Below are 15,557 nucleotides of genomic sequence, written 5' to 3'. Positions count from 1 at the left end.
AACTAAACTAGAATGTTATTTCAAGCAGAAATAATGATTTGATCAAGTTGGAAAATGGTTGTGATATTATTGATCCTATTGTGAATGTAGTGATCGTATTGATCTTAACTTGTAGTGAGCTGAGCTTTGCCTGTCCTGTGGAGCCATTTGCTAGCAGTGAGGGCTCTGCTGGGAAGAGTCCCTTATGGCTTCTCAACCAAGTGGTGGGGATCTTTTTTTTTACGCTTCAGAAGCAGGAAACATATAGAAAACACTCTTGACTAACAATGGCAACTTCCTACATTCTAAAAACTGGCCACGCTCCTCAATTCCCCGAAGGTCGTATTACAAATCAGAGAGCATCTCCTAGGCCTCTCTGGGTCACTTACCCCACTGTGTAACGTAAGTGATTACCCAGCGGTAGATGTCCACTTTACATCTGACTATTTTGTGAAAACTAATACAAAGAAGAAAAGGACTTGGTCACTACCTCTTGTGAGCGCAATTTGAGTTCACATTACTTATGCCACAACTTGGGTCAGCACTAAATGGATATGAAAATGTGCTATGTATATTAACTCTCAGCACCTATATAAGGTGGACTTTCTCTTCCAGTGTACCATTTAGTTTAGTCATGTATGGTTTGAGAAAATGATTAGACCTACCTGCATTTTAATTTGATCCATAACTTTTGCGTATACCCTAAAGACAGCATAACTCCTGCCTGCTCACAAAAAATATATCCTGCTTTTAGAGCCCATCTTCCTCTCCTTCCCTGTCCTCTGCTTACCCGACACTTCCCCACGCTGAACCTCAGATACACACACTTACATTCAAACATCCCACCTTCACATGTAGCTCCCAAGATGGCCAACATCAACAACACAGGTAAGATGATTTTGATGTTATTTGGAATCTTGGCTCATCTGCAGTCCTATTTTTTTTTTCCCCTTTCTCTTTATCAGGCTTGTGGGCAGATTGTAATTTGTACCATCCATGGACTCAAAACTGGATGAGTCTGGTCCTACATAAGTTAGGACTTTTATTTCTGAACTGACTTAGCATTTCTACAGGAGTCGTTTGTTAAATGGTACCCCGGAAGAGTCTATTCACCTCCCCTGGTTGAACTGAGAAGTTGATGTGACTCAAGAGAGCCCCTATTTCTTAAAGCCGGTCCCCCCGAGTCTGCCCAGAAGCTGCCTGACTGAGCACCATTTGGACAAGGAAATGCTTCCGCACCCCTGGTTGCACGAGCCAAGCTGTGGGGGCAGTGCTAGTCGGTTCTTTTTAATCTCATCTTTTGACATTGAGATGTCACATTAGGAGCTAACTGTAAAAAATCTGTACTTTTTGTTTAAATGGCAAACCTCAGTGGACAGTTATGACTTAACTGTCCTTTTTGATTAATTAAGGGTTGTGCTGGGAACACTTGAAGATCAACTCTAAATTTTGGTAGCAGTAGTGAATAATTAAAATAAGTCCGAGCTCTGAGCACCATGGTTCTGTCACAACAGAGAGGATTCCACCCAAGTCTCCGTCTAAAGCAATGCCCAATATGCCTACTGTGTTCACACCTAGGCTGGGATTCACCAACCTTGTACTTGAGCTCTCTTGGCACAACCACAGCTGAGGGCAAAGGTCACCTTCATAACCACCCATGCGGGGTTGGATTGGTGATATTCAAACTGTAGTGGAGAGTTTGCGTCTGCAGCAAACTGGTCCAAAATAGAGTTTACCAATGGAAATGTACTATCCGTGAACTACAGTGACACTTGGTAAAACCTACAAGAGAGCCACAGTTATGCTCCTTTACCCAGCTCTCCTATGACAGTGCGTGACCTAACTGTGCTCTGCATGGATTCAGGCCACTGAAAAAGTACAGATAAAATCATAGAGAAAGCACTGGCTTGCCACCCCTGGTCCTTGGGGACACCACCTTTCAAGTCCCCAGGGGATAGTTATGCTCTTGAGTGCTAGCCAACTAATTATGCATTCCATCAGCATTTCTTAGTCCCACAGCTGAGGACAAAGGTCACCTTCATAACCACCCAGGTGGGGTTGGATTAGTGATATTCAAACTGTAGTGGAGTGTTTATGACTGCAGCAAACTGGTCCAGAATGGAGTTTACCAACAGAAATGTAGCCAATTAATTATGCATTTCATCAGCATTTTTTAGTCCATCCTCATGATCCCTGAAAACCACATTAACCACGTAATATCTATTTCTCAGCTCACGCATTGTAGGCATTCTTGGCTTCTTTCTGTGGATGGAGAAACCTGGCTTACAGAGTTACCCAAGGGTAGCACAGCTGATGAAAGTCAGCAGCAGAGCTGAAGTGTGGCTCTGACTCCCAGATCTGTTCCCTGTGTGATTTCTGATTCCTGTCAACTCAACTCGTAGAGCTTACGGAAGCTGAGGACACTTAAGCCCTTCTGGAGCAGATTATTGTAAAATTCGCACCACGTGAACACAAGTGAATAAGGAGTGGCCCTGGGTCCCTCTTCTGTGATTTGCAGGCAGGAGGCACAGAAGTTTGATATATGCCCAAGGTGCACCACAGTCCATTGGCACACAAGCACACCTTCATTACGTAATTCTATGATGTTCCTAGTGTAGTTATTATGGTTTTTAAAAAAAATGTCACAAAGATAAATGGCTAATACTTATTCCAAAATTCAGTTTGCTTTGTAAGTGAATGAGCTTGGCTGAACAAAAGCCAGATTGGAACCAAATATCTTCCTTGGGCAGTTGTGGTGGATTGCCAGTTTCTTCTCCCTAACCCACTGTGTCTTGTTCTCCCCTTTTATTTTGATTCCAGCTCTGGTCTCTTTTCTATGTGCCCACATGAATCTGTTCCCTGTCTTTTCACCACTAAGGATGTCCTGCTTAGATTCTTCCCTCCCTTTAGTGTCTAAGTCTGAATTACCCAAAGTTCTACAGTGAGAAGCCATGTAGAGCCATTTCTGTGGGTTCCGAAGAACACTTGCTGTTTGTTTTGTTTTAACTATTGTTTGTGCCCATGGTGAGGTATTTTAGAACAGGGCTGGGTGGTCAGTGAGTGGAATGGTTTTCAATGCACAGCATTGGTCATTTGAGCTAAGGCTAAATGTCTAAGACACTATAAGCTAACAACTCATGCTATGAACACACACACACACACACACACACACACACACACACACTTGTGCCTATTGCAGCAAACTAAAATGAGGACTCGGTTTCCATGACCTTAGAGTTAATGGGATTTGGATGTATATCTGAAACTTTTCCTGAACAGATTCTTTTAAATCTTACAATGATTTTGCTAAAAAGCTATCTTGGGTCCATTTTAGAAGCATATAGATGCAAGTTTTACACTCACACACATTGAATCCTACCTTTTAATATACTTAAAAAAAACTATTTAGTTTTTAAATTATAAAAGCATATAGCAGGAGCTTGGGGAATAGCTCAGTTGGTAGTACACTATTTGTGCTATTTGAGCTCTGTCCCCAGAACCCATATAAAAAAATAAAATAATAATAATAATAATAATAATAATAATAATAATAATTAATAATAAAAAGCTAGGAATGGTGTCCCCTGTTTGTAATCCCAGCTCTTGGGAGACAGGGACAGGTGTTTAATGGCCAAACAGCCTAGCCCTTGGCCTGTAAGACACAATCTCAAAAGATAGAGTAGATTGTGTCTGAGGAGGAACAGTGGAGTATGTCCTACATACACAACATACACCATGCACATGTACTTATGTACACTTGCACATCTTCACAGACACACACTCATACACACACATACACATAGCCACTCATGCAGACAGACACACACTGACACAGACACACACAGAGACACACACAAGGCACACAGACACACACACATACATAGACACACACAATCACACACACACACACACACACACACACAGTATGTGCTCTGGTAGAACTGAAATCACAGTCCTATTACTTTCACCCTCCCAGCGCATTAGCATAAGAGAAGCCCAAACAGCTGCCTGATTGCCTTCCAGCAGGTCCTGATAGGGAGCTATCCTGAATAATTTTCAAAAACCAAAGAAGCATTAGGAGTGAGTGGGACCATTCCTGGTTTTTAAAAATCAATTAGGAATGTTTATCTGGACCTCGGAGTATACAGGAAAAAGTATTTTCAAGTGTTCAGTTGAATTCTGCATCTTAAAAATGAGAATTAGTTTGAAAGCCTTCTCCTGTCCAGTACTTAATCTAATCGCTGCCGTGCGAGGCTGACACAGTCACAACAGAGGAAGATGGGAGATAGAATGTAGTGGTATAGGCAGCTCAACGGTTTTCCCTTCTAACTCTCACAGACAAGTCTCTCCTAGTGTGCTCAGCACAGTCACAAGTATTGCAATTGCAAAAGAATTATCAAACCACTTAAGTGTAAGATGGCTTTCCCGGCAATGCTGGCTTAGGGATGAAGTAGGCAGTTTTTGTATGTTCTCATCAGACTTTGTTCGGCTGGCCCTCTGCACTCCTCACTGCTTGCATGTTTACTAATTTGTTATTATGACCTCTATTTTCCTCTGTCCTTCACAACTAACACACTGGCCTCTAAATGCATGAGTTTCGTGTAAATTAGAGTATGACTTTGCAACCAATGAACATATCCATGGTTGGATTTTTTCAGGTCTTATTTGATATGACTGTGCTTAGAGAAGCATTTTTAGTGATAAAATAAAATAGACTGTTTAATTAACTTACTGACATAAGCGCTTAGAGTATTCCCCCCCGCCCTTTTCCATGTTAACTGTTTATGGTAAATGAAATTTCATTATTGACTTTGTAGTTTAAAAGAATGATCCTGTGTAGCTATCAGTTAAACATTCCACTGGTGTGCTAAAACCACAGCATTCCAGTTTCAGGATGACAGTTGTATCCCCAGGGAGTTAGAGCTTTGCTGTAGATGCTCAGTGACGCTTCGCTTTAGAGATGTGAAGAATGATACCAGGCATGACATGTTATTTATTGCTTGTACTCTCAACATCTCAGGACCCTGTCACCTGCCAAGTCTCCTTCTTCATCAACTGGGTCTATTGCCTCCAGCAGAAAATACCCATACCCGATGCCTCCGCTTCCTGACGAGGAGAAGACAGTGAACCGACAGAGCGCCAGGGTACCTAGCAATGCCACATGCTTTATACTTGGGTGTTGTTGGAATCTTTGAGCTTACTGTTTGTCCATCCCTCCATTTCTCATTTGTTTGTTTTTGTTTTGTTTGTTTGTTTGTTTGTTTGTTGTTGTTGGGGTTTTTTGTTGTTTTTTTTTTTTTTTTTTTGAGACAGAATTTTGTTATGTAGTCCAGACTGGATTCAAATTCATGAGAATCCTCATCTCTGTCTGTTGGAATCATGAACATGCACCATTATGCCTAGGTCTGGGTTCATAATTTTTAAAAGAGCTGGTTTTCCTACTTTGAAAACAATTAGTAAATATATTTGAAAACATGTGCAAAGTAATGTATACCCATATATTATGCAGATATTGCATATACATTAAGTGTGTGTGCATGTGTGTGTTTGAGACAAGGTTTCCCTGTGTAGCCCTGGCTGTCCTGGAATGCTCTCTTTATGTAGACCAGGTGGCCTCAAACTCAACCTCCTGCCTCTGTGTCCTGAGTGCTGGGATTGAAGGTGTGTACTATACCCAGCCTATTACTTTATAAAGTCTTTATTTTTAATTATTGTTTTACTCAATGCTAGGTTTGAAAAGAAGGGGGTGCTGTGTTTTGCTTTTTGAGGCTTTTTGAAAAATCTTTTTAGTACCCCTGCCTTGGAATTCTAAAGATGAAATGAATTAGTTCTCTCTTGGAGGCCGTTTCTATAGCTCAGGCCTCTCACTGGGTTGTTACAATTCAATAGGAGTTCAGAAACAGGAACCTCCGGCAGAAACCAGGTCAGTGTCTTGGTACTTGTTGGAACACTGTCAAACAAATGACCCATGGTGAGCAATGTCTTGGGGAAGTGTGAGAGAGGCTCCAGGCAAGCAAGGCAGAAGGCCATATCCAAATTCAGGGTACAGTGACCAGAGTGGGTTCTGTAGCTGTGTTCTGATGTCCACCAAGAATAAACATGTCTTGTAAATTGAATGTAATTGTTTCTCACAGGAGGCATGATATCATATTCCAGAACAATCCAGGAACAGAATGCACCTGCGGTAGAAGGGCCCTCTGCCTTTTTCCCCCTGGAATCTCTCACATAGTTCCCCAAGGCATTATTTACCATGGGTCATTCTCTTGTCCACGTTCCAACAGTTTCAGGGGTAGAATTTAGGTGTAAAAGGAAGGTATTTGAATAACCTGTAATATCAAAAGAATACTGCAAAGGCTATGGTAAAATTTAACAGCATTAACTTATTATTTTGTGGTAAGGATTTAAACCCAGGGCCTTGTTACCTTGCTTTAAAAAAAAAAATGTTCTAACTGAACTAGACTCACCTCCTACAAAAGCCACATTTTTAACATGGTTTATCTTAATTATTTTTAATTACATGTGTGTGTCCATGAAGATGTGTGCACGTGAGTGTGGGTCCCTGGGGGCCAGAAGAGGACTTCATTAGATCCGAGTAACAGACTCACATGAGTTCTGGGACTCAACTCCAGTCCTCTGTAGGATCATCAAGTACTCTTACCCAGAATGCCAAATTTAAAACAAATATGGAGACATTCATCCACTTGATAAAAATAGAATTTACCAGAAACTTTATATAAATCTTTGGTCACTTGTACATCTTTGTCAGTGTACCTCTGTCTCACAGCCTACCCTCAGTGCATTGGTTTTGTGAAATTTGGAATAGCGTTTACAGGGTCAGACCAGCCTCTGGAGGTTACGATGAAATGGAGAACTAAATAGCACAACCACTGATGTCCAGTGCCAGTTACTTTCTGATGTTACTCCTATGGGGAAAAACAGGAAGAGGTGAAGGTTTGCAGCCTCTATACATTTATCTAACATAGGGCTCTGAGTTTTTAAGACTTTTTAGTATCTGAAGGTGTTTTAGAGCCTTGTAGATCCTGAATCAAAGTTGTGGGGCTTAAGGTAATGTGGGATAATTGTATTTGCCTTGACCAACCCAGGGTCAGTTACAGAGAGAGGGTGGGAGGGGAAGGGAGGGGAAGGGAGAGGGAGAGGGAGAGGGAGAGGGGGAGAGGAGGGGGAGGGGGTAGAAGATGAAGGGAGAAACAGAGATCACTAAAAGCTGGACAGATAACTCTTAACCAAGTCTACACAAATAAGAAATGGCGATTGTGTTGGTGGGATGGTAAAGCCTTGACGTACTTGGGAACTGTCTGAAAAGCTTCAGAACAGTTTAACCCAAATCCCTCTCAATGAGATTTTACTTAGTTGGTATGATGTGCTACCAGTGCAATAGATTAAAAAAACCTTTTTGCAGATTAGGACTGAGGAGATGGCTCGGCAGGTAGCATGTTTACTGTGCAAGTTTAAGGACCTTAGGTCCAATCCCCAGAACCCATGAGAAGACCAGGTATTGTGGTGCATGCCTGTAATCCTGGAGAGGAAGCAGAGGCAGGGGATCTCCAGAGCTTGCTGGCCAGCTCGTCCTGACAAATCCATGAGCCCCATGCTCAGAGACTCTATCTTAAAAAATTAAGTAGAGAATCACAGGAAAAAGTGCTAGACATTGACCTCTCTTCTCGACATGCACAGACATGCAAAAGCATGTGCACACATATGAACATGTACACATATAAAACACACACACACACAGAGACACACACACAACTTCCCTACATATTACACAACTGTGATTGAGAACCAGTATTCTATTTGGCAATATATTGGGTACAATAAAAAAATAGGCAGTTTTAAAATATTTTAATATTCTGTACTTTAATATGTAATATTTATTCAAAATTTTAAGTAACGTGAAATGAGGCTGTGAGAGGTTTGTTTTTGTGTTTTGGTTTTTTTTGGGTTTTTTTGAGTTTTGTATGTTTGTTGGTTGGTTGGTTTATCAGAAGGTGGCAGTTGTTAGAAGAGTTGATATGGGAGCTGGGCAATGGTTCACTGAGCAAGGAATTTACTGTGGGGGCATGCAGGACTGAATATGAATGCCCACACACCACAAAAAAGGCTGAGCATAGTTGCATGTACCTGTAGAGCCAGCACTGAAGGCCAGAGACAGGTAGATTCCAGTAGTTCACTGGCCAGTGAGATACCCTCCTGTCTAAAGGCAGTAAGGTGGGGGACACTAAAATACAACACCCAAAGTCTTCCTCTGGCCGACCCGTGCATGCACCCCCACCCCCACCATGTGCACACATCCAACACACACACAAAGAAGGGATATTAATGTCAGGCTTAGGAGAGATCTCAGAGTTTGTGTGTTTCTTTTATCCACTATTAAACAAGAACATACAACATAATTACTTATATGTTGTTGAAATCCTTCGTAGGAGGCTACTTTCTGCTCATGATTCTGCTTTCCTCTCTTTGCAGCTATGGGAGACATCCATTTGAGAGCAACTGTTTACATGTGACACATCGAAACTGTTTACTTCTACTTTTATAGAAACCCAGCCACCCACAACCACTGCAAGTCTATCTGCTCTCTGGATGATTTCAAGACCCTCTGACATACCAGAGGAGAGGAAGCCACGGGTCACACCTGGACACCATACTTTTTTTTTTTTTTTTTTTGTCATTGGCTTAAGTTTTAACCAAATGGTAAAAAGAATTACTAGAATGTCACACTACAACATGGAACCATTTATGGTCTGGTATTGGTATGTTAATGGATAATCTGCATGACAGAAATATGTAGAATATCAATAAAATTAACTCCCATGATCCAAGTTTAGCAGGTTTTCCTGAGGGACAGAAGTGGATTCAGAACAGAGCATTCTGAAACACATCCTCATTGCAAACAGTAACGCCATATGCATGACGCTTCTGTTTATTGTTTTCCATATATAAGGAAACAACATCTCATAATAGAAATTAGCATGCAGAGGCTAAGGCATATAGGATTCTTCTGCAGGACTGTAAGGCTTTGAGAGGCCAATATCCCATACGCTATCTTTAAACATGTATTTTTATTTTATTTTTTACTTTTCATATTTATATTAGCATCCAAGGACAACTGTACATATGTAAACATTTTTAAAATTTAAAAAGTAACTGTTACACATAAGTGTATTTTTGCCAAATGCCTACAAACAGTCAGTCACAGTTCTGTCACCATCCTCCATCCTGTGTCTTCGGAGTATAAGTGGATGATACTGTAAATAGAGTGGTCAGTGCTGTAAAGGTATCTCTCCATAACTGGTGTCTGTCTGAGACATGTGATTTCCTTTTAAAGTGTGTCCAGTCTGGAAGAGGTTTTATTGAGTAAGAGAACAAAATGCTCAAATGTCTAGCCTCTGCTTCTCGCCCAAGGAGGAGTCCAGATGTGCGGTAGCCATGATGTTTCAGGATACCCTGGAGCTCACAGGCTCTCTGGGAATCTGCCAGCCTATGCACTCCACATCTAAGACACATGGTGCCTGTCACAGTAGTTGTTCTCAGTCAGTACCAGGGCATATCAATTCATCTTAACTGGGGGCCATGGAGTCCCCTCCTCTCTAGAGAGTATCTTCTGTTATTGGCCAGATGCACTAAAGACATGGACCCCAAAGTGCAGAGCTCCCTCTTGACCAATGCCTGAGCCTTGTCTGATCTGAAGTTTGGGTTCCTGGACAGAATCCTTTCAGTCATTCTCATCTGTGAAAGGAATGATGACTCGCTTCCACAATATGAACACGTTTCATCACTAGAATGTAAGTCCCAGCGGGTCATCATGTCTGGTTTTGAACCAGATGGTGGATGGAAGCCTGAGCAAGGCATAAAAGATTAAATAAAGCCTATGGCTACACAAATGCAGTAACTGCAAAGGTAACCATAAGCCTGCAAGGGAAAGAGCCTGGGTGTTGAGCCCTATACTTCTGATCCCCCCGCAAAAAAAGAAAAAAAAGAAAAGAAAACGAGTGTTCTGTGTGAAATCTTGTCCTTTAAAATGAAACGTTAATAACTGTTTCAATGCAATGTTGTCACGCAAAGAGAAAACCCCGCTAGAGAGATCTGACGTTGGTGGGCTCAATCATGTGGCTGTGAGCCACACTTGTGATTTCCCCCTTCTCCTTGCTTGTTTCATGTGAGGAATGGAGTCGTCAGACAAGAACTCAGAAATGGACTCTACATCTGATTTCTTTCAGAAGCATCCAGGAACACAGTTTGTTCCATCTCTGTGTAGAACTGTCCTAGACACCCAAACTGAAGAACCAGACTGGAAGGCACAGGTATTCTCAGTTCCTGTCTTTCGCAATGGTCCGCTCTTCTAAAAACACTCTGAAGGTGTTAGAAAACAAATTTAATCAGACAAAATTATACGGTGAAAAACATTCTTCATGACAGGCAAGGATATAGTTTGCCGATGGCTCAATAAAGCAGTCTCAGACAAAGGCAGAGACGAGTGTTGAACAGTGTCTCCACATAGCTTAAGGTACGGCAGACAGGTGACAGATGAAAGAGATGTAGCAAATGAAGTGACTTTTGAACAAGAACACTTTAAATGTGCACTGAATGTTCCTTGGTATTGAGTATATAAAGGCTAATGTAATATAAGGTTTATTTTGACTACAGAAGAGAGAGTTTATAGCTTTGAATGAGAGGTGCCTCGTGTAAATATGCTTTGTAGTTCTAGTTAGTTACCTAAGTCCTAACGTGAAAGAATTCACAAATGGTTAGCTAGTGAACTCATTATCTGTCTACCTAGTGGTCTTTCCCTACCTTCTCAATTATTTTTACCTGGAATTATTATTGAGAATTAAAATCATTATCACGTGCCTTTTGGGAGAATCGGTTGCTCTGGCTCGTAATCATCTTCAGATGAAATGAAAAGAAAAGGTTTCGCTTAACTTGCAAAGTGATTTTAGAACTATAATAGCTTTAATGTTCCAGTCTGGGTCTCTGTCTCCCGTGTCGAAGCATCCTTAGAATTGTTTTTGGAATTAACAGACTCTAGTCTTGATGGATAACTTCAAGAAGTGTGTATCATTCCATTTAACTCTGTACGACTTCATTCACTGGGGTACACAGAATAGACTCGTGGAATCAAATCCAAGCACAGTGATTATTTCATTCCTAAATGTCTATTTTGAAGAGGAACTTTGAAGCTCCATGGTGGTTTGAATCGTGCAACTAGTATTCATACTTCCCAGTGTGCTGTGGGATCATCACTACACAGAGAAGGGCAGCGATGTGTTTGTTCATAGGATGCCATTTCTCTTTCTCATAATCTTGACATCGATAGGACCGCAGAGAGCCCAGATGCCTAAGGTGTCCCGTTAAGCAGATCATTTCTGTTCCAAGGAAAAGGAACATTCAATCAAGTCTTTCTACTATGTTAGCAGGGGAGCCCTGCAGTAACAGAGAATCCTTAAAGAATGAACTGGCCAGACTCACTCTTCCCAGCCACTTTCCTTAGATGGGAAGTCCTCCTCCAGAGTCAGCAAGATAGAAAATGATTCCAGTCGCACACAGTCTGTAGAGAGAAACCAGTGCTGCTTAGACGGTGCAGCCTGAAGATTCTTAGTGTTCCGCAGTGACTGGCTTGGAAGAACAAAAGCCAGACACCCCAGTCCACCCCTTAGATGCTGACTGATGAGTAACTTCTTTAGTTACTCAAGGAGCGTTACTGGGGACAGGAAACCAGGGCTTAGGATGTTGTCTTAGCAGGTCAGAGGGGTGCTCTATTTCAGGATGTGGCGGTTTCTTCTCCTTCTGGCTTCACAAGGCTTTTCAAAGTAGTGTTTGCACAGGTCGGTCCAGTGTAGTCTTTACGCATGTGAGATTGGCGGTAGTCTAAAGGAAACCACCGTGAAGATAAGATTAAATATTCCCTGCCCTCCGGGGGTATGCGTGGGGGAGTGGGGCCGCTATGTTTTTCAGGACAGATCCACATGCTTCTCTTCTGCTGGGCACCTTGTCTCTGCCTGACTCCATCCTGCCTGTTGCCCTAGGCTTTTTGCAGCTACTTTACCTGTTGTCCCTTTCAGACGTTGTCCCCTTTTTTTGGGGGGGGGGGAGGTACCTTTAATCCAGGAACCATGGGCTATCTCTGCTTGCTTCTTTGTGGATTTCAGAGTCAAGTTTGTTCATTTCACTGTGTGAGTTTTCTGTTGTCATAGTTCCATCTTAACCTTAGCTCTGTGCAGTGCTTTAGAGAAGCCCTGCCCTGAAGGTAAGATTACTTTTTAATCTTACTTAAATGTAAAGGAAAGAAAGGCTGTTTGGTAGGTTACACCATAGAAAGAGAGGGGGACAGAGTTTGGAACTGGTGGGAATAAGGAGAAGTAAGAGCTGCACAGCCATGAAGGGCGCAGCTGGCTGCTGCTACTGGTCGCCGTGTTTGGGGCGTTCTCTAAGGGTCTGACCAGCAGCAAGTTGGCTTGAGCCTTGAGACACCTGGACTCCTGTTAGCAGCCCATTCTCTACTTTTAATATTCCTCATTGTCTCTTTTGTTTGTTTTCTTCTATAGCTGTCACCTGCTTCCCTCCCCTCCCCCAAAGGCAGTCAAATCGAATTCTTCATTCTTATTCCACTAGCTTTGTATGACAAGCTGACATTTCTGGGGAAGAGGGCTTAATTGGGGGCTTGAATGCTTAGTTTCCTCTGGTGGGATATTTAAGACTACGCTGGCTTCAGAGGCAGGGTCTTTTCTCTGGCCACTGGAGAACTGGGGACTGGGGTCCAGATCTCCTTTATTGTGAAGAATTCAGCTGGCATTTGTGAGAGCCAGCAGAGGCAGCAGCCCATGCTGTGTGAGAGCAGCATGCTGTAAAAGCGTCTTGGCTGGTTGCTGTTGGCACCTGCTTCCAGCATATGCTCTGCAAGACAGACACTTTCAGCTCAAAGAGTTTTCCTACCACACCTGCAGGTACAGAACAAAATTGTCCCGGACTTGGAGAGCAGAAGGTAGTTATTTCCATCCACACATGGTTTTGCCAGTCCTCAACGTGGAGAACCTTAAGTCAGGTAGTAGAAAATAAAAACTTACAAGACAATTATCAGTTATATCTGTGCCCTTCAAATCCATGGCCTTAAGGGACAGTATCATTGCTGTTGGATTTGATGGCTACATTTAGACCCTTCCTACTTCCAAAGTTCCCTGTTCAGTGTCTGTGTGGCGCTTTTCCTCTTGATCAGTAGCATCCCCTATCCGGGGGCCTTCTTTGGTTCAAATGAGAATTAGGGATACAGAGTGGGGAGGTCAGCTTTCATTTCCTTCTGGCACGCTGGTTTGATTGTGCACCTTGGAAAGTCGCTAAGACATGGGTCTCAGGGTATAAATCTCAGGAAGTGAATAAGCAGCACAGAGTTTTGAGAGGTCCTGGGTCATTTAGTCCCAGCTTAGGAGCACAGTGGACGTCCACATAGAGCATATAGCAGAGCTCAACACAGTCACCGGATATGCTGGAGGGACCTACTGCCGCCAAGGGCATACATGTGCTCTGCCGTTTTCGGGAGTGTTACCTTTGGAAGCGCTTTACTCTCCTGTGTCCCTTGCATTGTTCCCAGACCTGCATCACTGGGAGGGGCTTCAGAAGTGGCAGGCACATCGATCACAGGTCGCCTGTGGCATCAAATCCAAGCAAAATGTGTTTTATTGTTTCATTTTATCAAAAGGCATACAGTGAGACAAAGGCACCTTGTTAATATACACAAGGCCACCAGTTCCTGTGTGTATGACCTAGTCCTCCCTACATGTATGAAGATGCATGTATGGATATTCTGCGTTCAACTTAATGACATTTCGGGACATGATTTGTTTTGATCGTTGGGTTTTAAAATAAAGCGAATATCCCAAATCTTTAAATACAGCGGTGCTAAATTTTATCAGATAACACAATACAGAAAGTGCTGAAATGTTCAGACCCTTAGGAGTAACTCAAGGGTTCCTGTTAAATTACACACGTATATCACTGCCTGATTTGAAACCCTACTTTTCCTTTCTAATCCAGCACAATATCAAACTGTGATTCTATAACTTGTCTTTTTAATGGCTACAAATAACCCAACATCTTTTTTTTTTTTTATTGAAAACCTTTCTTTTTAATACTGACTGCAAAGTGCTTAGCAAAAGGTTCCTTCTGGATAACAGAGCATTGTATTATTATTATTATTATTATTATTATTATTATTACTATCATTATTATTCCTCCTTCTTCAACTTGTTGGAAGACTTGCCCCTCCAAACGAGCATGTCCAAAAGACAGTTTTCAGAAACTTCACATTTCACCTAATGAAAGCTGATGATATGTTGGTCTGCATTAGGTCTCTGCCAGTGTGTCCCATGTGCATAGCCTCCATGGGGTGATGCCCATGTGCAGATGTCAGAAATAGCATCAGTGTGGTTCACTTTTGGGTAACTAGGTACTCATGTGTATATACTTAGATTTACATCATTCAAACCTCTCTGCTTTTCCGCACGCACTTCTAGCTCTTACGCTATTTTAAAATCCACTGGGTTTTGGTAAACACCAATAGAAATGTAAATGGTGATTGCTTTCCTGAGCAGGTGTGATTTGTTTTATGGCTGTTTAAGTTATAAAGTTGTTCTCATATTATAGGTGAATAAAATCTTGCTGTTTTTAAAGGTCACTGTAACTCGAGATTAAAATTTCTGGCACAATTTTATGAGTGTTCACTTCTGAAGCTAATAAGACAACAGAGTTTTTCTATGTTACTCTCACTGTAACATCGATAAAGTGACTTTCAATAAAAGATTTCTGTTATTTTGATGCATAGCTCTCTTTCATGTTTTTTTCTAAGTGGACATTGTCCCTGAGAAGCTGTCCCTGAAGAGACAAGAGAAAAACTAGTGTTCCATTTGCTCTGCTGCTCCTTCAGTGAGGAAGCAAGGGACTTGTCTCCTGAATTCTCTTGCCCTCCTCAAGTTTGACTCTTGGTGGTTTTGCCCCACAGCCCAGGGCTGTACCTGCGCTGCCTCCTGCCTGAGTCTTCCATAGGTTTGCTTTAGGTTCATCGGTTCACTGTCTGAAACCAGTTACCCCTGATCTTTTTATCTTGTCCCAATCAGCCATTTGAAGTATCAGTCATTACAGCAGCATTTTAGTTCCTTGTCCTTTGGTTTGCATAGATGAAGTCTTGCAATCACTGAAAAAAGCCCATACATTTATTATAATATTAAAAGTTAGTAACTGCATGTTTATTTTAATATTAAAAATTGGTGATTACATATAGCTCCATTCCTTGTTTCTAAAGTACTTTAATCATATAATTATTTGAGATATCAACCCTGAAACAATAATGGAAAGCAATCTGGAAAACACCAAAAGGCTTAACTGACATGTCACGTCAGGACTGATGTTAGCATTAGCATAACATGCTATCATGAGAAGAGCTAGAGCCTTTTAATCTAGTGACTGTGTAGTGCAGGTGTATGGCAGCAGCTGCTAGGATGCTCAAGGCCCCGATCTGCTACATTGCTACAGAAGTCTGCAATGTGCTAAAAGTTCTTTATAAACCA

At 41.9% G+C, this 15,557-nt stretch overlaps 1 protein-coding gene across 11 annotated transcripts in view; it reads left to right on the top strand.

Moving 5' to 3' along the window:
- The window catches only part of Adam22 (ADAM metallopeptidase domain 22), a 231,769-nt gene extending 216,961 nt beyond the window's left edge, over window positions 1–14,808 (top strand). For 10 of the 11 annotated variants that reach the window (XM_021188464.2, XM_029534613.1, XM_029534614.1 and 7 more), the window contains 2 exons: window positions 5,000–5,123; window positions 8,467–14,808. In XM_021188464.2, the coding sequence (XP_021044123.1) occupies window positions 5,000–5,123; window positions 8,467–8,487 (145 nt within the window). In that variant the 3' untranslated portion in view covers window positions 8,488–14,808. Of the gene's footprint in view, window positions 1–837; window positions 1,610–4,999; window positions 5,124–8,466 lie in introns of those variants that run through there. The other variant, XM_029534620.1, reaches the window with a different exon arrangement.
- The last annotated feature ends 749 nt before the right edge of the window (window positions 14,809–15,557 follow it).

Source organism: Mus pahari, chromosome 2 (assembly GCF_900095145.1).
Source record: "Mus pahari chromosome 2, PAHARI_EIJ_v1.1, whole genome shotgun sequence".
In the NCBI taxonomy this organism is placed as follows: Eukaryota; Metazoa; Chordata; class Mammalia; order Rodentia; family Muridae; genus Mus; species Mus pahari.
The sequence above is the reverse complement of the archived record's forward strand: the minus strand, read 5'-3'. Positions and strand labels throughout refer to the sequence as shown.